Source organism: Dromiciops gliroides, chromosome 2 (assembly GCF_019393635.1).
Source record: "Dromiciops gliroides isolate mDroGli1 chromosome 2, mDroGli1.pri, whole genome shotgun sequence".
In the NCBI taxonomy this organism is placed as follows: Eukaryota; Metazoa; Chordata; class Mammalia; order Microbiotheria; family Microbiotheriidae; genus Dromiciops; species Dromiciops gliroides.
This window is the reverse complement of record NC_057862.1, coordinates 65,931,972-65,957,245: the sequence shown is the minus strand read 5'-3', so window position 1 is coordinate 65,957,245 and position 25,274 is coordinate 65,931,972. Positions and strand designations below refer to the sequence as shown.

At 38.5% G+C, this 25,274-nt stretch overlaps 1 protein-coding gene across 4 annotated transcripts in view; it reads right to left on the bottom strand.

Moving 5' to 3' along the window:
• The window catches only part of NRG3 (neuregulin 3), a 1,197,616-nt gene extending 1,178,815 nt beyond the window's left edge, over window positions 1-18,801 (bottom strand). For all 4 annotated transcript variants that reach the window (XM_043984098.1, XM_043984099.1, XM_043984100.1 and 1 more), the window contains exon 1: window positions 17,849-18,801. In XM_043984098.1, the coding sequence (XP_043840033.1) occupies window positions 17,849-18,671 (823 nt within the window). In that variant the 5' untranslated portion in view covers window positions 18,672-18,801. The remainder of the gene's footprint in view (window positions 1-17,848) is intronic.
• Window positions 18,802-25,274: the final 6,473 nt, after the last annotated feature.

Sequence of the window (25,274 nt, the reverse complement as noted above, 5' to 3'; positions counted from 1 at the left end):
TCTCTTAAGTTAGCTTCTTTTGCTCATATTTTATCAGCATTAATGTTTCCCAGAGCAGAACACTTCCTTACCAAGGAAACACATAGCACACCAGTATCCAAGTGATACTTTTATTTGTTGCGTGTCTTCTGCATTTTCTCATTATAAGAACCATTTTAGAATCCCCTATTATTCATCAAAACATCCCTTCATAAGCATTTATAAAACTCAGCATGTATGAAGTTTACTAAAATTGAGTTGGGGGAGGGGAGAATAGAGGCATTTAAAAAATATATATACCAAGCACTGAATGCATCTATTTATACTTCCAAATGAAATATTGTATGTGAGCCAAAAATGCCTCCAGGAGTCCTCGTTCTACTATTTTTGGAATTGCTTACTTTCATATCTTTACATATACCTTACAATTACAGACCTACAGCTGGCTACTAAGTTTAACATCTGTCAAAGGAAAGGAGATGAAATAAATGAAAAGCGCTATGTACAAGAAAGGTTCATCAAGTCAGTTGGCATAATCATTGGTAACCTTTTCATCATTCCAGAATCAATTTAATAAGCATTAATTAAATGCCTACTATGTACACAGTTAGAAGCATAGTTAACAGTGAACTGGCCCTGGAGTGAGGGAGATTAAGATTTAAGTGATACTTTTGAAACTATTGGCTGTGAGACATGGAACATGTCACTTGACCTCGTGGCCCCCACAAACAATTCTCTAAGATTATATGTCAGTGGTTATCAAACATTTTTTCTGGTCATGGCATAGAATTCTTTCCCATGAGCAATTATGTCACACTTGATGTTTAAGTTGGGAACAATGCAGGGAAGTTGAGAGACTCATACATTCATATTTCCCTGCAATAATGGCAGCCATTTGGTTGAGTTCTTTTCAAGTTCAAGATCCGATGAATTATGAGGAAGCAAGAGGCGAGGTTTTTTTGTTTTGTTTTGTTTTGAATACTATACACTTTTGTGAATGTAACAATATATATGCTGGGTTATTAAATTTTATATTGATAACAATTATTTATTAATCTTTATCTGCAAGAACTAAACATCTAAATTTTGCTGCACATGTAGTCAAGCTGTCATGTTATCCTGCATAGGAAAAACTGACTCGCTGTAAAAGATTTGCCTTTCTGCAAGGGAAGAAGAAATTCAGACCTTTGGGAGTTATAGGTGAATACACACATTCATGATGCACCCATGAACATATGTGGGCACACACACATTGAGCTAACAACTGGGGATAAAAAGACTGCCCTCAAAGAGCTGGGGTTGATTATCAATAACAATGAGAAAGAGAGAGTGAGAGCGAGAGAGCGAGAGAGAGTGAGAGAGAGAGAGAGAGAGATTATTTGGCTATTATTTTAATACCAAAGGAAAAAATAATATTTGACATAGTTCAACAAGTGCTGAAACTTAAATCTTTAAAAACAAAAAATTGCATACTTGTTTTCTTCCTTATTAAAAAATCACATTAAAATGTTTTTCTTATTTTTTTTTACTTCCTTCTTCCAACAGAGATGACTGAAGTTTCCAGGTAATCATTAGGCTTCCTTTCTGACAATAATTTCCATCTTTCTACCCATTAAATATTTCATGTGAATGGTTGACAACACTTACTATGACATTTGTGGCAGATAGTGGTGATATAATTGGGGGGGATGTTGGACTCTGAGCCAAAAGTCTTGGATTCTAATCTAGCCTGACTTTAGATCTATGACACTGAGAAATTCTCTTAGCTACTCTCAAAGCTTGAGGTTCCTCATCTATAAAATGGAAATAACACATTACCTACCTCACAAGAATTGCTGTAAGGAGAATGTTCTGTAAACTGTAGAAAGCTATAAAAATCTTATCTTTATTTTTTCTGCTTCTCTATTGATGGAAAGACAGTGATTAGAAGAAATAAAATAAAATAAAATAAGGAGCCAGGCCTCTGGATAATCCACAAAATGGAAAATCAGGCCCTAAGTAACTGGTCTCTTTTTACAAATTACCTGATGCCTGTCAGTGGCAAACTTTACAGGTGTTTCCAGGGCTAAGCAATATAGGCCATTTGTAAAACTGGGCCACTGCAGTGGCCCTTCATCATCCCTCTCACTAGAGCACAAATTGCAAAGCATCCTTCTTCTGAGCAAGCTAAAAATACCATCAAACAATCAAATAATCCTACTTGCCTGACACTAAAGCACTTCTATTTTGGGAGGGTCAAGAGGTTCCTTGGATTGTATGCACCACTAAATTGAAGATCAAAGTGATCTTCCCTGGCCAAAAAGGGGAAAAATGGATAAAATGGGTCAAGGAAGGCTTCCTAAAATGCAGCCTCCTGTGTTTTATTTGGACATCCATAGTGTATGCCCTAAAAAGAAACTGACACCTGGTGGAGAAGAAGCAATGAAGGTAGAAAAGAAAAAGGGTAGTTTCATTCAATTAAGTGACAAAACCTGGAGAAATTAAAGAAAAAACTGGTAAGGAAGTCCGGAAAGTTATCATCACCATCATTATTACCTCTACATAGATAGATAGTTAGATAGATAGATAGATAGATAGATAGATAGATAGATAGATAGATAGATAGATAGATAGATAGATAGATAGGCAAATGGATGGATGGATATAATGCTTTAAGTTTCACAAAGCCTTTTTACATACTCATTTTTGAGACTGTAAGTAATCCTGTGAGGCAAATATCACAGCCATGATCATCACCTCCACCTAAAGATAAGGAAACCGAGCACAATCAGGTTAAATGAATTGTCCAGGGTCACACAGCTCAATTGGGCTTCTCTATGAGCTAAACAACATGTCTACCCATCAGCTCAATGCCAAGAGTTTAATGCAAACTTTAAGAAAGGAGGGAAATACATAAGGATATTCTGGATGAAAAAAATTTAGTAGTGATATCATGGTAACCAAACAATAGCCACCATCTTACATTAGGGTATTAGTGACACTGCACATTTTCTAGCATTCCAATTGTTTTCAATGTCATTAAGTATGTGTCTAAGTGTATGTGTGTTTGGTGGAGCTGGGGGAGAGGAGGCAAGCATTTATCAAGTACCCACTATGTTCCAGTCACTGTTCTAAGCCCTTTACAAATATTATCTCATTGGCTTTTCACAACAACCCCAGGAAATAGGTGTTATTATTTTCCTAGTTTTATGATTGAGGAAAATGAGACAGAGAATGGCTAAATAATTTGTTCAAAGTCACAAAGTAAGTTATTAGAGGCTACACTTGAACTCAGGTCTTTGTGAGTCTGGATTTGAACTCAGGCCTCACTATCTCCATGCCTAGCACTCTATCCACTGTGGTACCTATCTGACCCAACACCGTGATATCCAATAATGTGTAAAAGATGTGTAATTTTTAAATTTAAAGACCTCCCAGTGTGGGAATTTTCTTCAGCAATAAACACTGCAATCTTTCTAAAATTTAGCATATTTGTCTAAAGAGTTGACTAAAGAATATAAAAGGTAATTTATTTGCACAGCAAATAGTAAGTTTCAGATGCTGTATTTTAATCCGTTTTCCTCACTTTAAGTCCAATATTCTACTCCATGCCACCTATATAAATTCATATATTTGTGCAGATTTACATATTTATATAAACCATTTTCTAGCTTATTTACTATATTTACATTTAGTCTTCAATTGTAGAAGATGGCTACTTGCTTGACATATGAAAAATCTGAGTACATTAAAGGTGGTTATGGTAATCAGTAAAAAATTTATGTCAATTGTATGAATTTCTACTTCTCTGATATTTGACAACAAAGATCCAAGAAGCAGTTAGGGTTTCTTTCTCATGTTTAAAATACAAAGCTTTTAGCAAATGTTTATTCTTTACTATAGAAGTTCAAATCCTAAAAATATTACAGAAATCACTAATTGTTCCTTTCTGAATGTATTCCCTTTTGTAATATCTAAAAGTACCATTTCTCCTCTATCTTAGTGCCTTCCTTCTGGAATTCTCTCTAATTAATCCTGCCTAGGTTTCATTCGTACATAAATGTTGGCATTTTGCTTCCCCCATTATACTATGACCTCTAGTGAAAGGACTGTTTTTTCCTTCCTATGTTATCACCAGCACTTAGAACAGTACTTGGCACATACCAGGTGCTTAATAAATGCTTGTTCACTTATTGCGTTTGGCCAGGAGCAGGGTGGGGAGACAGAGACAGAGACAGACAGAGATAGAGAGATACAGAGATAGAGACAGAGAGACAGAGACAGAGACAAAAACAGAGAAAGATAGAAGAGAGACAGAGAATCAACATCAGAATTTTTAAATGAAATAAAACATCAGATTTAAAAGTTTTGTTTGGTTTCAATAATCCTAAAATGTCTTTAATTCACGGATGCCACCACATTCTAAATTCTTTTTTTCCCCTTTTTTTAATTGAAATCTTGAAGTGTTTATCTTTAAAATTATTGCATATAAAAGAACATCATATGATAGGTTTCTCAGCATTTTAATTAAAAGTCCCAAGGTCACAGAATTTTAGTATATAACAGAATCTAAGAACTAATGTCTTGGGTGAACAGAGATGGAAGGGGCACTACAGGTCATCTAGTTTATGGATTCCCATTAGTTTGTTGTTGTTGGTGGTGGTGGTGGTGGTTTCATCCATCCCTCTGTCAGCTTGGTAAAATTTATGGATCCCTTTTCAGACTAATGTTTTAAATGCATAGGCAACAGTGACTACTCTGCTCCCTCCAACGCTTGTTAGACATGTAGTCCCCATTGTGGGGTTTGCCACATGCCCAGATGAACTAGGGCGGAGGGACTTGCCTGAGAGTTTCCATTGACCTGCTTCTAAGAGAAGAGGTTTTGAATTTGAATGATACAGAAGCAAATTCACTCTTTCTTTCCAGTGGCATTCAGGGAAGAAGGACTGGTTCACTCAGAAAAGGAGCACTCTGCATTAAGCCTTATGGAGAAAGGCTTCCTTCCTTCCTTCCCTGGCCCTGTTACCCTGAACAAATTGAGCCTAGGGTTTTAATTTTGTTTTTGTTTATTCTTTTTAGTTCTAGGTTCAGAGAACAGTCTCCAACCTGGGATCTTCAGCCATGGGGACCTAATTCCAGGATGAGTGTTTGAACTGTTCCAGAATGGAAGCCCCAAGAAACCAGAGTCCTAGAATTAAAGGCCAGAGCAGCTTTGGATTTTTTATTTGGTGAGTCTTGAGCCAATGGTAGACATAAGACTTCAATTTCTAAGGGCACTGAAAATCTCTAGGGGAGGGGTGAAATAGAATTTGCTTTGCCTTCAGGCAATGGGGGCTGAAGTAGTCACTGTTATACATAAAATAAAATACTTAGGGTTACAAAGGAGATGAATTATGTTGAAATACAGTAATCAGAAGGGCAGCTCAGTGGCACAGTGGATAGATCACTTGGCCCTGAAGTCAAGAAGACCTGAGTTCAAATCTGACCTTAGACACTAGCTGTGTGACCCTGGGCGACTCATTTAGTCCTGTTTGTCTCAGTTTCCTCTTATATAAAATGCTATGAAAAAGGAAATAGCAAGCCACTCCAGTATCTTTGCCAAGAAAACCCCAAAACGAACCACGAAGAATCAAACACAATTAATCAACTAAACAACAACAACACAGTTATCAGAATAATTAATGAAATAAAGAAAAAGGGTCACAAAACCCAGGCTAAGTACATCTGACCCCCTCATTTACAAAGGAGCATAGGGAACCTTTGAAAAGTTCATAGATCATAGATTTAGAGTTGGAAGTAATCTCAGACACTAAACCAATTACCTCATTTTATATAAAAGGAAACTGAAACAGAGAGAAGTAACAGATAGTAAAAGAGATTATATTTGAATTTAGTTTGGCTTTTTTTTCCCTTCAAATCTAAGATTGCTCCCATGCTGTAAGGTTGAGAATGACCTTCTTAATGTCACTCAGTTTGTAATATTTAGAGCAGCTATTCAATGACAAGGCTTTAGGCTCCATATCTAGGGCCCTTTCTACTAAATCACTTCACAACCACTCCATTATCTACTCTAATTTAGCAATATGGAAACTTATTTCCAGAGAAGAAAGTGATCTGATCAGTCACATTGTTAGCAACTAGAAGAGACAACATTCAAACTACTGCCGAATGCCAATTCCTATCATTCTTTCCTCTCTATTCCACCACACTCCTCTCACATTCTCAACTGCCATGTTTAAAGATTTTATTCTCCCAAAAGCTTTTGTAAAAGTTCCCACTTCCCAAACCAGCTAAAGTATCTTCATCCATAGCACCAACAGAAATTATTTGTTTAGTAGCCATTAAGGGCCTTGTTCAAATGTCAAATAGCTGAAGGAAAGGCTTCCAATGTGTCATGTAGCTCTAGCTATCACTTTCAATATGTTTCACTTGACCCTGTTTTTAGGTTAACTTTTTAATGTTATCTAGCTATTTAGAAGTAATAGAAATCCTTAAACTTTTACAACAGTCAGCCATTTGCAGTGCATTATAGAAAATGGTATTTCATTATTTGTCATAAATTATATAGAGCTGTTTTCTATATGATGGACAAATGTGAAAGATGAGTAAAAGATGAACATGCTGTGGCAGTGAAACTGATGAACCAAGCACCATAATAGAGAGAGAAAAAAAAACATTGATAATTGATTTCATTAAAAGGCCGGCTTGTATTTTTATTAACTTCTCTTTTAAATCACTGCCAACTAAAATAAGGTGGGAAAAGTAATCTCCCCACCCTTTTCTAATCAAATAATATGGCTATTTGAAAATACTGTAGACAAATAACACTAATCCATGTCAAAGGCTTCTTCTTTTTTAAGTCCTAATGCTGGTGAAAATGATCTAATCTGTATTAAAAAAAATAAGAAAGAAAAGACTCTTTGCTATTAATACTAATTTAACAGTCAGCTGTAACACAGTGCTAGAGCCCCTCTATCTGGTAACAACTAGCAATCAAGTAATATTCTGAGAATAATGAGCTAGGATCTGAAGATGGATCTTGATAGTGATGTGAGGAAAGGAAAAAAAAAAAAACCATGCCACTGGACTGAGGTAGGTGCCAAAGCTAATTTGGGTTGAAGATAGATAAACAAATTACATTTAAGATTAGCAATTTGAATATGAAGGCATTTCTGACACCTGCTTTCTGGTCATTAAAAAAAAAAGTCAGTTATGTCTAGTATGGCATCATATTTTGTTCCCTGGGTCTAAAGGTAGGCTAAGGAAGAAATATTACTTTCACTTAATTCATTTTTCCTGTGCTGATTAATACAAATGGGAGATACACATGTTCTCCTGAGTTTATAATGGATCAAAGGCATTCTCTTTTGTTATCTCTATAATGATAGCATAGTAAACAGGATCTTAATACACTTTAGAAATCATGACCAGAGAATAAAATTTCTGTATGACAAAGCATATTATTATAAAATATATTTCCTGAAGGATTTTAAATCCAATTTATCTTCTCAACATAGTTACAAGAAAATCACAAGGTGATTTAAAAGCTTTCATCTTTTGCTTCTCCTTCATTTTCATGTTTTATTGCTATTTCAAAGTAGTATGTCTGTTTTTTAATATCTAAGGAGGTATCAATATGACTATGGCAGAATTAAACATTGTCAAAAGATTGTGTCTATTCAATATATTGCAGCACACTCAGAAGCTACCCCAAATAAAACCAAATTTGTAGATTTTCACTTCATAGTAGAACATTCTAGAAGGTCTCTGATAGATTAGACCATCAGAAACTTTAAATCACATTGCCCAGTATATAATTAAATCTCTCCACAATTGTCACTAAATGTGTAGTGTCCAATCAATTGAAATTCTATAAAGGTTGTTTTATTCTATCAAGTCAAAAGTTCTTGGCCAGGCTTCCAAGAGTCTCCATGTTCTGATTTCAGCCTATATATCCAGCTAAGTCTCAAAATTCACCATTAGCTTTGACTAAGATTTTCATCATCTTTCAATGCCTCTGTTCACATTGCTTCTTTCATTTGGAATGTCCTTCACATTATTTTCTACTTATCCAACCATTTTCCCTGACTACTCTAGTTCAAACTGAACTCTTTTTGAGGTCATACTTCATACAGAGTCAATACCATATAGTTTAGACTTTCATAAGTGATTCTCCTCAATCAAATTGTATACTTTCTTTGTAGCAAAGACTGTCTTGAATCACTGCTTCTATCCCTCCACAATGCCCAAAAGTGTTAAGCATGGTAGTGGCTTAGAAAAGACTTAATGCTCTCCACCTCCAAAGAAAGAACTGATAATTTTGGAACACAGACTGAAGCATGCTATTTTTCACTTTCATTTTTTCCCTTTATTCAAGGTTTCTTATACAAAATTACTAACATGGCATTATTTTACATAATCACAGATGTATAACCTATATCTGATTGCTTACTGCCTCAGGGAAGGGGGAGGGGAGAGAGGGAACAAGGGATAAGAATTAGAATCCCAAACCATAACTAAAAATGTTTATTAATTTAAAAATATATAAATTTAACTGTAAAAAAGAAGACATTTGATATTCATTACTACTGTAGTTAATTACAAACACATGCATGCACGCACACTAGAGGCAGGTAGGTAGCAAAATTGATAGAATACTGGTTCAGGCATCAGGAACACCTGAGTTCCAATCCTACATCAGACACATAGTAACTGTGTGACCTTGAGCAAGTCACTTGACCTTTGCTTCCTTGAGTTTCCTCATCTGTAAAATGGAGATAACACTAGCACCTAACTCACAGGGTCCCTATTAGAAGAAAATTATACAACACATGTCAAGCACTTTGTAAACTTTAAAGGACTATATAAATGTTAGCTCTGATCATTAGCATCATTATTAGTACTATTATTATTGTTGATTTTAGTAGAGAGACGACCTGAGTTTAAATCATACTTCTGACATATAATGGCTGTGTTACCCAGGGCAAATCACTTAATCACTTAGTGTTGCCTTGATAAATCTCTAAGAAAATAAGTTCCTGGGAAGGTACCAACCTGCAGGGGTGGAGAGAGTTTCTTCATCTTAAAGTTCCTAATACCAAAGGAATCATTGATCCTGGTTCCATTCATTGTATCCCACTCTCTCCCTCATTACCTCCCTCTCTCAATCTTAGATATCATATATACATGTGTGTATACATATATATATTATTCATAGAGAGTTTGGGGACCTCAAAACCTACAGTGACCCACATTTTATGCATATGCCCACAGTACATATATTGCTTCTTTTGGGAAAAGGATTGGTAAGAACAACCTTTCCATCTATCATTTGTGTTTTCATCACAAGACTCTATGTTATACTCAGAGAATAAAAAATAATTGTTGTTTGCAAATATTCCCTAACCATTCTCTTCCTGTATACTGAGGTATTGCCATTTATGAGATATGCAAGATCGCCATCCTGTCACCCAAGATAAAGGTTTATAACGATACAATAAAGCTGCAAGACATAAATCAGTATTGTCTCCACCCAGACACACACTTTGTGCATGAGTTTTTCCAAAACATTTACATTAAAATTCTAAAAATGCAAAAGCACACATATCTAAACAAACTTCTTTTTTGATGCATTCATTCTGTTGCATTCACTGCTGCCTTAATCAAAGTTTACAATGCCTTTTACTTAGAAAAGGGTGTGTGAACATATCTATTATGTCTTTTTTTTTTAATCTCATAAAGACCATGCAAAACAACAGATTCATTAGGAGCTGTGAGACCCAGGGAAAATATCAGACCTTTAAAAGTAAGCTTTCCGAGGGCAGCTAGGTGGCACAGTGGATAAAGCACAGGCCCTGAATTCAAGAGGACCTGAGTTCAAATCCAGCCTCAGACACTTAACACTTACTAGCTGTGTGACCCTGGGCAAATCACTTAACCCCAATTGCCTCACAAAAAATAAATAAATAAATAAAAAGAGAGGTATTTGCACTCTTAGAGATAGTATCAGAAACAAAGATTTAAAGTGAGCTCCTCTAACTCCAATTCAGCAGTCCTTATTATTTTCAATCATGTGATTTCCAAGGGAATTAGGAATGGACCTGTAATTTTATTGGTTTAGGCAACTATCATGTGAGAAAGCTCCCTCTAACAATGCAGGTCTTCTTTACTCCCACAGAAATGTATGTTTCCTGCCTTTTGCCTCTGTGTATCCCCGACAGAACACATAGTTTTGATTTGGCACATAGTAGGCAATTAACAAATGTGTATAGATTGATTATTGATTTATTGGTTGGAGGGCTGTCTACAACACTGAGAACTTATTGCACTTGTCCTGGGTCACACAGTCAATTTGTGTCAGAGATAGAATTTTATCTCAGATCTTCTTGGCCTTCACATCAGCTTTCTATCACTGAATTATAATGCCTCTTTCTAAGGAGTCATAAAAGGAATACTTTGAGTGAGTTCTAGTTAGTTGTTTTTGTTTTTGTGACTTAGCTAAAGAATTCCAAAGTAACTTTTCTTTGTTATACACCCTTAAGTGCCTACTGTCTACCCTTTTCTTCACCTGCAAATTAGGAATTATAGCAATTATACTGCACATTTTACAGTGTTATTATATAAATTTGAATTCCTATTACCAGTGAAGTTTCTTACAGAGATTTAGGAAGGATCCAGTTAGTTAACAATTTAAAATCATCATGAAAGATACCCAAAGTAGACAAATAACAACAACTGTCATTTCTATAACAATTTAACATTTATGAATCACTTAATAAAATTTCTCTTTTGACCACAACTCTATACGTAATTTGGGGAAACAAGGCAGGGTAAGAGGGTTGTTACAGCCTTATACAATTGTCCAAATTTATGACAGGTTGATTTGCACACTTCACACAGCTAGTAAGTAAGGAGTTTTAAGTGTTATATACGTTTTATAGATAAGTAATCTGAGGCTCAGAAAATTTAAGTGAATTCCCCAAGCTCACACAGTTGGGAAATGCCATGGCTTTCGCTGAAACTCAGTTTTTCTTGACTACAATTCTAGCACTCTATTAAGCAATCATTAAGAAGGATACTTATTGCCATTTAAGAACTCAGTTCAAGAACTTGATACCTTTACCTACTTATAAATTTCACCACTTTTTAGGGTACAAGTATAGGGACAAGGAGAAAGTGACACATTGGGAAAAAAAAACAAACATTTACTGAGAGCAATACAGTCTTTCTGAATGTCGAACTCTTTTACCAAAGTATAACTACTTTTTATAGTTATATTCACTTGCACATTATTAACCTTAAAATAGATCATAAATGACTCAGATGGTTCTAATAATAAAAATTATGAGTTAAAAACCAGGTGTGGCATTAGTGTCTTGATATTGTCTTTGGAATCACAACTATGAGGTTAAAACATCTAAACTTAAACTGATTCAATAGTCAAATATACACAAGAGAACTTCTGCAATTCTTCCTGTAAATTGAATTTTACTAGTCTTTACTGCCTTAATGTATATAGGACTAACTTGAACAACAAAAAAGAAAAAAAGGTCACAAAAATCTAAACAAATGTTCAATTAAAGAATAAACAGAAAAAAAAATTTAAAAAGAAAAAAAGAATGAATGGAAATGATTTATGTTTTATGATCATCATTAATAGTAGAACTATATGTCTACATAAATACAGATGGTCCAGGAATTAGAATCCTTTAACGTTTTAAACAACAAAAACAAACAAAAAAACATTTGTTTGGTTCTAATTTATCCATGGAAAACCTTGGGGCTTGAAATACCTTGACAAAACTTATCAATATTGGTCCAATATGTTTTAGGGATATGGAACACTTACGTGTTATAAAGGAGAGTCAGCATATTTTGGAGCAAAACATTGTAATGGAATTTGTCATACACATTTTTAAAAATGGAATCATATTTTGATGGATATATAATTTCATGTTTTACATGTTAATTTTCAAAATTGCTATTATCCATAGTTTCACTGAACTTCAACTTACAACATGAAACAAGAGTTCTGCATAGCAGAGTTTAGGAAGTGATGGTCTCACAATTATTCCATCATGTTTTTTGATAAAAATGGAAGTTTTTCTAATTTACACAAGTAAAATTTAAGTAAATTTCAATCTGCATTAAAATACATTTTAACTTGTGATTTCCTTGATATAGGGACCTTCCAGGAAGAAAACCCTCCTTCTCACTATCAATGTAGATGGAAAATTAGTAATAGCTGGAAGGATGGGTAAAAAAGAGGAAAGGGATGAGAGTAAGAGGGAGAAGAAAGGGAGGAAGGGAAGTATCATGGACTATAGTAAGTGCTGGGGATGCAAATACAAATACAGGCTCTGTCCTCAGGTAGTTTATATTCTAAAGGAGAAGGTTATCTTTTGTTATAAAAGGGGTGGTAAAAAGAGAAAGTATTCAAGGCAGCATGAAGTGTAGATAGATAGCGTCCAAGGTCCAGGTAGGAAGAAGATAAAGATGACATCCAGCCAATAGAAGGCATGATGTGGAGGTGAGTTAAAGATGTCACTGGGACACTGACAGTTTAAATGATTTGCTTAGAATCTGAGTCAGTATCACCAGAATCAAGATCTTCCTCTGGAGCCATCTCTCTATCCATTCTGACAAGTGACTTCTCTTCTCACTACAATTGAAGATCTACATACATCCTTGCAAATTGCATTTTGTGTTTCTCCTACATTTTTAAAAGTAACAGTATTAGAGAGTTAACTGAGACTGAGAGGTTCCAATCTCAATCTTAGTCATAGAGCTATTAAGTGTCACAAGGAAGAATGGAGCCAAGGTTGAAGTCTTCATGACTCCCAAATCCAGCATGCAATCCACTGTCTCTCTAAGAATAGTTTATAAAAATCCTATAGGATTCCTTAGAAAAATCAACATTCCTCTGTGGTGTTTGTTAACCCAAATGCCTGGACTATACTACAACAAGAAAATCTGAAAGTGAAAATTGATTCACAGAAGAGGAGATGATGATTTCATTTTCTTTGGGGAATGAAATGCAAAATAGAAAAATTAAAATGCATAGAAAGGCTCAACTTTATGGTACTCCACTTGTTCTCACACATTTTAAAAACCCAACTCCATCTTCAAATACCCCATTCATTCAAGGTACAAGATCAGAAAGCAGAATGTTTTGGCTCTGCTTGAAAGTTACACACATAGAATTTCCCTAGATTCTAAAGGGGGAAAAAGTTGTCCCAAGGACCAGATGCATTACACACAGTGCCAGACTAGAATTTGTTTTAACTAATTGATTCTTAATAATGTTTTGAAAACTGGGTACTCAGAATAACTGTGTGTTCTATAGAAAAAGCATAATTGGAAAAAGAATGGGGGGTGAGTGGGTTAAGCAAAAAGAAAGGGACACATAATTATAAACTATTAACAGTATTGTCTATAAGCCATTACATTCACAATACTCAATTTCCTTACTGAAGAAATAAGATCAATTCTTTTTTTTTCTCCTCAGGATAAACCATTAATAAATCACAAAAATAATGGGAGTGTAGGTAACCAGGTGTTCTTTTTTTCTTTAAGCTCATGAAGTGCAGAATAAGCAACTAGAAGTCACGACTTGCGTAGTATAATTGATTAAGGCAGAGAAGACTCATAAGCCTGTATTAAGGCCAAAGGAAATCAAAATATACTCAGGTTGCAGCATGTGCTCATAAAAAAGCTCTCAATTGGATTTCAGAAGAAGTATTGATCTACAGCTCTGTATCCTCTCCCTTCTTGGCTACCATATATGATTGGGGTCAGTTACCTCCTACAAGAGAGTTCTCTGTGGAAGCCCTGGCTCATGTGGATAAAAGACAAAAATGTAACTATTTTTTATTAGCAAACTTTATTTGTGAAAGCTTATAGATCTATTTGTAGGAAGGAAAAGGCTAGACATAGTCAAAACAACAAAAACAGTAAGTTTAACTGAAAACTTTTCATTAAACTCAACCAGATAAGAGTTTTATATGAGGTTTGTTATAAAGCTTCACAATATACCACATTTGCTTATCAATGACAAGTTTCCTCGGTGGAATGTAAAAATACTTCACAATATTTCCATCTAATAATGGTCACCAATATTCAGAAAATAAAAGCAAAAAAAAAGCACCTTACTGGTCCTCCAAGTAGAAATCAGAATATCCTAGAGACCATGCCTACTTGTCTTCAACGGGAAAATTTAACCAAAAGTCATTGTCTCTACCTATATTTCTTTTTATTTAAATATGAACATTGGTATTTAGTGTTCTAAGTGACTGAACTCTCATATTTCTTAAGCGGTAACTTCTTGTATGATCATATTCCACAAAAACCATTTCAAATCTAATAAAAAATGATGCAGTATCAAAAAGCTATGTCTACACCTTCCCTGCTCACAGTTCCTCCCTTCCCTCCCCCCAATGCCTTTGACTAATGTTGACACTCTATGTGCACTATTGTCCAATGAAGTGAGGCGGTGAAGAAGTTTTACCTTTGTCTTCCTGTGTAAATTGTCTAGACTAGGCTTGATTGCCAGACTGAATATGTAAATGGCTATCTATGTGCTTCAAAACACTGCAAGCAAGAAACTTTCAAAGGTGGAAGAGAAATTAGTAGGAATGAGAGTGATCAGGAAGTAGCATGTGCCAAGAAAGAAGATATGGGCCAGCCCAAAGATTGAATAAGGAAACAAGTGCCAATTCTGCCCCCCCCACCCCTTTTTCTTCTCTACCTTGGTTCTTCAGGCTCAGTCTCTATGATGAGAAACCCCACAGAAACTGAATGCCTGGCTCCAAACTGGGCATGCCCAGTTGTAAAGGCAGGCTTTAGTTCTAAGTGGTGCCTGCTACTACCCCCATTGAAGCATTTGAATTCTTGAATGGACCAGTCAGCTTTCAGCCTAAGTACTCCAACCGCCCATAGAGAAAAGGCCAAAAGGAAAGTAAATGTGTTCATTATATAAAATCTTAAGTGTACCATTCAGCAGAACTCCTCATCAAGCAGAAGAGAAGAGGGCCACTTTGTCTTAAAACTCAAGGTACCAACATCCTTTCAGTATTCAGATAAAAACTACAGATTCATGGCTTTCATTTTTATCATATCCCAAGCAATAGGGAGGCAAGGAAACAGGAGTAAAGGCTGGAAAGAGGAGCTTAGGAAAAAGGAAATATTTCCCACCCACCCCCCACCCCGTAGGACCTGAAGTCACATGACCAGAGCAGATGAAAGATGTGAATGTGAGCTAAACTGGGGACTCCTCACCAGCAGCAAGAACAACAGTGTGCCAAAGCCCTGAAATGAAAACTGCACTCCCCCACTTTTGTGAGTATATGAATAATGCTGCAACCTCAGAAGAAAAAAGGTGTGTGCGGCAGGGTGGGGGGAGTACAGCATTGTTTCCCTTTCTTTTCTTAAGATTACAAGACCTGTAAATGAAAATCCTTCTTTTTAAGGAATCTGTGTAATCTTCCAGTAATGATGATCTCTGGTGTTGATGGACTCAAAACAGGTCTTGTGGTGGGTAAAGGACTCTCACTTTATGCTCCAATTCAGGTCTTGATTAAAAGTGGGGAAAGGCAACAACAGCCACCCCCCTCCACAAAAATCTATCAGCCAAAAACAAAAAAAGAAAAAGAGCAAAAGAAAAGAAAAGAAAAACAACTATCAACAAAATTATAGATCACTCAGACCTAACTGTTCCAAAGGCAACAACTGTCTCAACTGCCCATGTGAACACTGACACCATTTACAGAATTTTTCTTCTCCTTGGGGTGGAAGGTACTTCTGCCAAGTGAATCATTATTTATTAACCAGGCTGCTGTTCACATTTGCACACTCTAGGAAGAGAGTTTGGAAAGGGTGGAAGCAACACTGGGTTTTCCCTTAAAGACTCCTGAAAGGGAACTCAGAAGGTAAATCTATTGGAGGAACCTTAAGCATCAATTGTACTCTCTTACTACCACTGCCCAGTAACCCAATTCCAACTAACTAGGTAACCCCTGCAGCTGGAAGGAGAACCCATCTACCTTATTCATAAAAAACAGCATGAAAAGTAGAAATTCAAAATCTTGTTGCTCTACAGAAATTAAACATCCCTAGATTAAGAAATACTCAAATTCACGGTTTCTTTCTCCCCAACCTTTGCTTAGACAATTAGCCTTTTTGAAAAACTCAAGTCTGGTTTCCACTACCCCACCCCAAAGGGTCTTTCCACTTCCAAGGAAGGGAGGATCTCTCACTAATGACTGCCTTGGCCCAGGGCTGGCAAGTATCAAGTTACTGCCTTGTTTGCCATTCTGATTTGTGGTAGGTTCCCTCCCTCCCACCAGCACCCAATTTATAGTCCTTGCCTGTTTCTCCAATTCCCACCGTGATATTGCTGTGCATATTGACTCTTTGTCCTGGGGCTCATCAAAACAGAATGAATGAATAATTTATTTGAAAAAAATGTTTAAATGTCCAAATAGTAATGCCTAATCCAGATAATAATTAAGGCATGGAAAGGGCTATGAAATTCCAGAATCTAAACAATTGACTATTCTTGAGGGAGACACTGAAGAGTTAATGGAGGACATTGCTCCTTCCTAGATGCTATGATCCAAAATATTAAAAGCCAGATAAAGACGGTATAATTAAAGCATTTTGCAGAGTGGCACTGCTCAGAACTCCAACTGGCGGTCTGTTTGTCCTAAATAACCTTCACAGGTTGCAGAAAAGTGTTACCAGATCCCAATCAATTGTCAGATTAAGCTAGTTCCTAGGGGATTTTAGTATAATACCTTAAACCAGAGAGATATGCTGATTGTTGGAGAGAAGATTTTCATAAATTTTAGCAGGGAACAGTGTGCCTTTATCAAAATATCAGTCTTCAGTAAATCAGGGAGTGATGCCAATAATTTAGTAGAGAAAGTAGAGGGTGCATTCAAAGGGAGCTACTTCCTAATGGTTGGGTGCTTTGCACATATAGCTTGCAGAAATCATGCCCCTCCAGCTTTCTTTATTTTTCAGACCCAGATGTGGAGGGAGCAGTTGGGGTTGGGGAAGTGTTATAACCTCAGAATTTGGAAACGGGGGAAAAAATCTTTCTTGGGGAGGGGGGCGGCTCTCCATTGTCAGGAATACTGGATGGCGAACAGCAGCTCTGCAGGGCTTCCATCATATTTTCCCCTAGTTAACTTAATCTCACTAGCCACAGAATCAATTTCAGCACCTTCCAGATAGCCACTGGCGAATTTGGGGGTCATCAGTTAAGCCTCCTCACCATTGATTTTTTTTTCCCTCCCTCCCTTCTCTCCCCTCCTCCCCTCAATTGTTTCTTATTAACTCTTCCAGGTGGCAGCCGGCTGGGCAGGGCGGCTTCCTGGTTTATATACATCATTTTATATACATTCTCGGCTCAAATGGCTGCTTCTGTTATATCACAAGCTCTTACAAACGGCCAAACTTCCCTTTGTTTTCAGTTTTGTTTGAGGGTGTTTCTTTGCTATTTTGAAGAGGTGGGGGTGTTTATAGGTTCCCCATCACCACCCCAACACACACACACACCCCTTAAATTCAAGCCTAGCATTTCTGCAGTCATCAGGGACGCACTGGCTTTAACCCTTTGAAGAGGGAAGGGGGGGGGGGAAGAGACCTCTTCTCACACTTGTCCGACACTCAGGAAGGGGGGGGGGGGAGGAGGAGCCTTGAGACTTCCTCCTAGAGAACACAATTTTATTCTTTCTTTGGCAATATGAACCAGTTTTCACATGGTACCCCAGACACGAGTCTGAAGCGGTTGTTGAAGAGGGTCAGGGGGAGACGTAGGAGCCCCAAAGGGAAGAGTATTGTAGGCATACTGTAAATCAAAGGCAAGAAGGCTTTCGTTTTTACTTACGAAATTTGGGGCTGGTGCTAGTTTCTGGTGTGGTGGTAGAGGAGGAGGAGGAGGAGGAGGAGGAGGAAGAGGAGGAGGAAGAATCCTGAAAGGGAGACAGGGTCCAGGAGGGAGTTGAGTCGTGGAGGTAGGAGGAGGTAGCGTATGCCGCAGTGGGCCAAGAGGGCATTGGCTGGGTACTGGGGGCCCCTGGCAGGGGTGGGCGGGAACCCTGCGTGCTGCTGCTGAAGAAGGGGACCGTGGTGGAGAGTACTGTCGGGGGGGCTGCGGTGTGCCGCACCGTTGTGGAGCGGGGGCTGGCCCGGATGGGCACCCGGTGCCCAGGGAAGCGAGTGGGCGCCCGCGTAATGGTGGTCAGACGAGTGCTAATCCTGTTGGGCGTCCTGGAGGAGGCGGTGCCCGAGGACGGGGTAGAGGTGGAGGTGGATGTGGTGGTCGTGGTCGTGGTGGTCTCCATGCCCTTGGGGAAGGAGCTGGGCTTGGAGAGGAAAAAGGGGTCCTGGCCGATCCCCTTGGAGTCCACCAAGTCGGTGGGCACGTACTCCTTGACGGAACCCACCACGATCCATTTAAGGAGCATGAGGCTGAGCCCCAGGCCGATGAAGCCGATGAACAGGGGCACCACGCAAAGCCAAGTCTGCTGCCGGTTCCATACAATGCAGTTGCTACAGCGTAACTCCCGGGGGGGCTCGGCCGCCCCTTCCCCGTCCTGGCCCCCGCCCGCCGCCGCCGCTGCCCCTTCCTCGGCGGCGGCGGCGGCCGCTGTGGCAGCGGCGGCAGAAGCGGCACCAGGTGGGGAGGCACCGCTCGCCCCTTCACTCATTCTAGGAGCCTTTTCACCTTCGCCCCCCGCGGGGAAGCCAGAGAGACATCAGGGACCGGGAGCCGGCGGGCGGAAAACAGCAGCGGCGGCGGCGGCGGCGGCGGCGGCAGCAGCAGCAGCATGCGAATCTTCGCCCTTCCCCCACTCTCCCTCCCTCCCCCCCTAAAAAAAAAAGGGAGAGAGACAGCGAGAGGGGAAGGAGGCGCGGAAAGAAAAGGGGGAGGGGAGGGAGGAAAGGAGTAGGGGGAAAAAAACCTTCCCCCCAAAATCACCAGTCTTCCAGGCTTGAAGTCAGTTAATCGCGGGGCATTGGTCCTTTCCCAAAATGAGCTCTCCTCCTGTGTTGGCCCCCGAGCATCTGCCGAATCAGCCCCGTCACCATGCTGTCTCCATCCACACACAGGAGCCTTTCCAACATCCTCCTCCTTTGCCCCTCGGCGCTCCCCGGGGTTCTTCGCTCACAACCCCCACCACCACCCGTTTCCCTCCCTTCCCCCCCTCTTTTTTTTTTTCTCTTTTTCCCCCTTCTTCCTTCGATTCCTTGCAAGTCACAGCAATCAACCTCCTGGATTTTTTACGATCCCAACCATCCGGATGGAGAAACACCAAGCCACATTCCAACACAGGGAGCCGGTCCCACTTTACGGGCGATTTTTCACCCACCCCTCTTCAATTTTTTTTTTCCCTCTCTTTCCTCTCCTCCCTCTTCTCTCTAGCCTTGGTGCACTAGCATTCCTCGGCAGCTTCTTTGAGAGCGACGGAGCAGCGAAATGCACCTGTTATTCAGCGGTCCTGCAGCCAACCCTTGGACAGCACTTTAAGAGAGAGACCAATCCGAAAGCAGAGCGGAGGGAGAAGAGACCACAGCTTTTCCCTCTCGCCTTCTCTCTCAGCCAGGATCAGCACCAGCGCCAGGACCAACCTGACATCCAAACTCAGGCAAGCACTCTTTCCAGCATCACTGGTCCAAGGAAAAAGGAAAATAAAGGCAAAGTCAGGTTAGGGGCCGGATATACGAGAAAATAAAATAAAATAAGCACTCCCTGTTGATGTCCAAACCAGAATTTTTTTTTTAAAGGGGGTGGGGGAAAGAGGAAATGTCTGTAGAGTCACAGGATAGAGAAACAAGCAGAAGGCAGCTTTTGCCAACCTTGCAGCTCCCCGATTCAATTGTGTATTCCTAGTGCAGAGTCAAAGAAAGCAGGCTGGGTTTCAGGAAAAGTGTAGCGCCTCCCACCAAAGCCTAATGGTGGTTTCTTAATGCGCATAAGATAAATAAATGATCCAAGCAAGCCTCAGTCCCCTCACCCCCCCCCCCCGGGGATGGATGGCAAAATCCGTTTTTCGGCAGGTTCTGAGCCCATCTCGGCTGCTAATCCAATAGGGTTTCATCTGAAGCTGGAGGGAACGTGCATGTGTAACTGACTGTGTATGTCTGCGGATGTGTGTGCCAGCCAACGCACCCAAGTGTGGTTCAGAGGAAGACAGATACCTTCACACAAGATTTCCTGCAAGAGTTATAATGGGACAGCCTCCTTTCTACAACACTTGCAAGAAGTACCTGAACCAAGTCGCTTAGAAAGTAGCATTCCTCAAAGAAGTTCCCCCCTCTCTTTTTTTCTTTAAAAAAAAAAAGTGTGTGTATGTGTATACATATATGTGTGTGTATATATACATATACACACATACATACACACACAATTTTAGTTGTACTTCAAGATTATTCCTTAAAGAACATTAAACCATGTAAGACTGTGGTTTAGAGCTTCTTCCTCCTCATAAAAAAAAAAATGAAGTATGGAAGGGGATAGCAGATTGGGGCAAAAAGGAATAACCATTAGAAGAGCCCTCGAAATAATATTGAAGAAATTAAGACCAGCAGTAGTCCAAATTCTAGTTAATGACATACTAATTTACATTATAGCAGGACAGAAACTAGAAAGAAGAAAGGATAGGGGTAGGACCTTTGGTTTTCTTCCCTATGAAACTCTGGGGTAAGAAGAATTCCTCTACCAATACCAATGGACTCCTTCTCTGAAACTTCTACTCCTAGATAATCACCTAGCAGGCTAGTAGGTTGAATGTTTTGCCCAACGTAAGCTTGGCTCTGTCAGCGATAGTATTTAAATTCAGGTCTTCCTTGCTCAGAGGCCAGCTCTCAACTCCAGAAGAAAATAACCTCAGAATGTACTTCATAAATGTTTATCACAAGTGTTGCTCTCCAAATTCTACTTCCATCCCACTCCTCCTAAAATAACCAACATCCCGAAGATTTTTTTTTAATAAGCCAATCATATTTGGCCAGCATAACTAGGACAGACAATACCTCTGTTTCCCCAGGCTGTAACAACCTTCCTTAGGGGTGTGGATTTCTCAGGTGCCATACATTTTCCTGAAGAACGCAGAAAGCAGTGCAGGAAACTTGGGGAAAAAAGAAGATGAGGAAGACAGAAGAGGACAACAAGGAAGACAAGGAAGAATAAGGGGAGAAGGGAAGAAGGATGGAGAAGAGAGATTTTCCGTTCTTAATATATGATTTTCCAGCAGAAAACTGCTATGAAAATGATTTTATTGATAGTGTTGCTAGTGTAATTTTGTCCTTCTGAGGTACTGGGAAATTTCTTTTTAGATTTTTTGGGGGATTTTAGTCTATGGAATACCCGCACTTATGCAGAATTGATGACATGGAATTATTTTTAAATGAAGAAATTAATTCCATACACATGCACACACATCCATATTTCATCATCTTAAATAACAAAAACATTTTAAACTCTCATTGTTTAAAAATTAACAGGCATTTACTATGGCCTATCACTCATTTCTCACCAAGATAATATAACAGAGCAAATAATAAATAGTTCCCCAAGCAAGATGCTGTGAAAAGACAGCAGGTGTCATAGATGGAAAATCACTTCTTAAAGAGATGTCAAGATTATTGGTGCCCAATTTTTCTCTGACCTCCTCACTCTACACAGTAATCCTTTTGCCTCTAAGAAAATTCCTTTGATGGTGGTGTCATCCCACTCATGATTTTGAAACTACAGTTTTGTTTTGGTCTTAACTTATTTCTTTCATGAAGCTAACCGTTGGATCAAAGGCTTATTAATCTAAAACAAAGATTCTAAGATCTAGAACTAGTATTCTACATTACTGGAAGGAGGGCATCTTGGTGGTCATCTATTCCAATGCATTCATTTTAAAGATAAGGAATGGAAACCCACAGAACTTAAGTGATCAAATAAATTCCAAAGTCAAACAAGCCATTAAGAGCAGATCTGGGATTGGAACTCATGTCTTTTGATTTCAGTTCCAGCTAAAAGAACTCAATAGGGATGACATATGGATGCCTATCTGAATTAAAGTGTCCTGACATGCACAGTTACTCCACCGATGAAGATCAGCAACTTGTAACTTTTAACAATAATGAGCTGCTGGTGCATTTAGAGACTGTGATTGGCCCTTGGTCTCACAGGTAATAAATGCCAGAAGCCTGACTTAAATTCTTTCTGAGTCCAACCCTCTTATTTTACCATTGAGATCAAGAAACATTATGTGACATTTCTTGGTTCCCCTAGGGAGCTTAAAAAATTTTAGATTATATCCCATGATTTCTTATGTCAAATGCAAGCCTCTTTCCACCACCCTGTGTTGATTCCTCATGTTCACAAATCCCTTTAGCATCTTATGACTGTTTTCAAACCAAGTTGATAAAACCTCTCCTGGTTTATAAAACCATTTCCCTTTTCTACTTTGTTTTAACAATCCATTTCTTAGGTCCCTGGTGATCTAATTTCTCCCAGATCCTTAGCTATGCACTTCAACTACCTACCAATTTTCTAATCAGGAAAAAAAATGTCAGAACAAAGGGAGAAGGGTGGAGGAAAGAGTCTTTTACCTGATAGCCAGTGCCTTGCATGCCATACCAACCAATCCAACAGATTTTGGCTCATTTGGGGGCCATTAACTTGCATTTTTGTTGTCAGACTCCCTGGCAGCAGGTGCTAAGTATTGCCAGAGGAATTAGCCTAGGAATTCCACAGCTGACATTGGAGAAGGGGGTGGTCATTTGGGATTCTAGCAAGTTGCCAGCCAGTCTCATGTTAATTTGGTGCAGGTGTTTGGTGATTGGCATTTTTTTTTCTGTTGGGGTTAGAGGAGGATAGAGAGTGGATTCTTCTTTCTCATAAAACCCCAAATGGGGCTGCAGATTAAGAGTTTTGTTAACTAGGGCACTTCCCCAAATCAGTCTTCTAAAAAGTTACAACTTGTGTTTGTTGGAGTATGCTGACAATTTTTGTACAATCATTATCATCTGCTTCACATCAAGAAGTGATCTCTGCAAGTATCAGCACAGTTGTTAAATTGTTCACCTTACAACCTGAGCTGTACCTAGACCATATATGCTAATTTAAAGCTCTGTCTTCCCAAGGTGCGTCTATGATCTGAGAAGCTCAATGCTGTGAGTCCCCAACGAGCCTGTACAATGAAATAAATAACAAGAAATGCATAGCCTGGAGGGGCAATGGGTAATATGTTTTACTTTCCCTCATTATGGTGACTGCTTCTGACTGTGCCCTTGGTGGGTGATAGGGCAACTGCAACCATCGGAATTTAATGTTCGCACCACTCATCCTTGCTTGCAAGTTGTAACTCCTCAGCCAAGTGCCATTTGCCTAGCAGCCAGTCTCTTTGTCACCAGCCAGTGTATTGAAACTACTGCAAAAGAGAGCAGTTCTTTTAGCCTTTAGAGAAAGGAAACACACTGCAAATGTACTGGGGACACCATGGTACTCCAGCGGTGAGAAATGACACTTCCTAGACCACCTCGAGCATGGCTTCTTCCCAAGCTTCCTAACGCATTTGGGCTTTATGAATGACGACTCTAGTGGCTTAAACCTTTGCCATTTACAGAAATAATGTTTACCTACTTTTATGGGTTGGTTGCTGCCTGTCAGCTACCTTCTTTCCAGGCTATGGTTTCTGGATGTGGTTCAGCTTCTGATAATTGAATGGAAAGATTATATGAAATGATCTCTCTCACCATAATGATGACTCTTTCTTCATGTGTATATATATATATATATATATATATATATATATACATACATATACACACACCTACATATAAATATATATACATAAATGAAGAGTCATCATTATATATATATATATTTGTGTGTGTTGTGTATACATGTGTATGTATGTATGTACACAAATATATACACAGGGTGGGCCAAAAAGTCACTAAGGGGTTTCAATATTTAATAACTCATTTATTTTTTTGTTTTTAATTTACAATGCCACAGCATCATATACAGTATATATAGGAAATGAATTTACATTATGTGTGAAAAATCAAATCTCTTAAATGTCAAAACATAAAGAAAAAAAGAATTATTAAGGAGTTATTAAAACATTGTGACTTTTGGTTCACCCTGTATATTTTATACATAAATATATGTATATGTGTATTTACATATATGTATGTGTGTGGGGGTCTATACATGGATGCATACATATGTACATACATATTTTATATGTAATATACATCTATATTCATTTGCTATAGAATTTATACATTTCAAATATGCAATATGACCATATTTCTAAGAATTCTCAATTTGACGTCCACTATATCTCTCATATCCATCATTTTGGAGTACTACCCAGGTTGTCACTCATTTCTTCTCCTGTGGATTATTGTACCAGTCTCCTACTTGACTTCTATGTTTCTACTCTCCCTTCTCCAATACATCCTTCATAAATCTGCCAAATTGGTCTTCCCAAAGAACAGGTCTGTTTCATTACTGCATAAAAGAAAGCTTCAAGGACCCCTAATAGCCTCTGCGATAATCTTACTTTTTTTTTTTTTACTTAGCTTCATAATCTCAATCAAATCTTATTTTTAGACAGATTTCACATTTGGACTAAAGAAAAGATTCTCAGAGAAGGAAAAAGTATTTGTCATCAAAAATTTGAAAAAGTCATGAGAAAGAGAGAGAGAGAGAGAGAGAGAGAGAGGTAACATTTAACCTTTGACCATGAGGGATGGGGAGACCAAAATAAGGATAAAAAAGTAGAAATTGAAGAGAAGAAATATGGGGTTAACAGTGGAAAATATTTAACAATTTACTGTCCAGGTCCAGAAAGTGCCATTTCAAAAGACAATAGGTTTCTCCTCCACATTGTAGGTCTGCCAGCAAGAAATAGATAACCATATATTTTGTAAATGGGATTTGGGTTTTTCAGGTATGAGTTGAGCTAGATGCTCACTAACAACCATGGGTGTATGGGTGTGCTGGAGCCACCTCTTACCTGTTCATGGGAGCTAATTTTTGCATTTTTAATTTAAACATTTATATATCAGAAACTTGCAAATGCTACATTGGTCCATTGATTTGTGGATCATCTAGATATAAGGAATTGACAATACTTCAGTTTAAATTTTAAAGTGTGTGAAAGGTTTCTAGAGAACCAGTTTTTAACATTTACTAGCATTTCCCTTATAACTCTGAAATTCTGACACGCTACCCCATTCCAACCAAAATGATCTCCTTGTTGTTCCCCATATTCAACATGTTTTTTTTTTCCATTTCCATA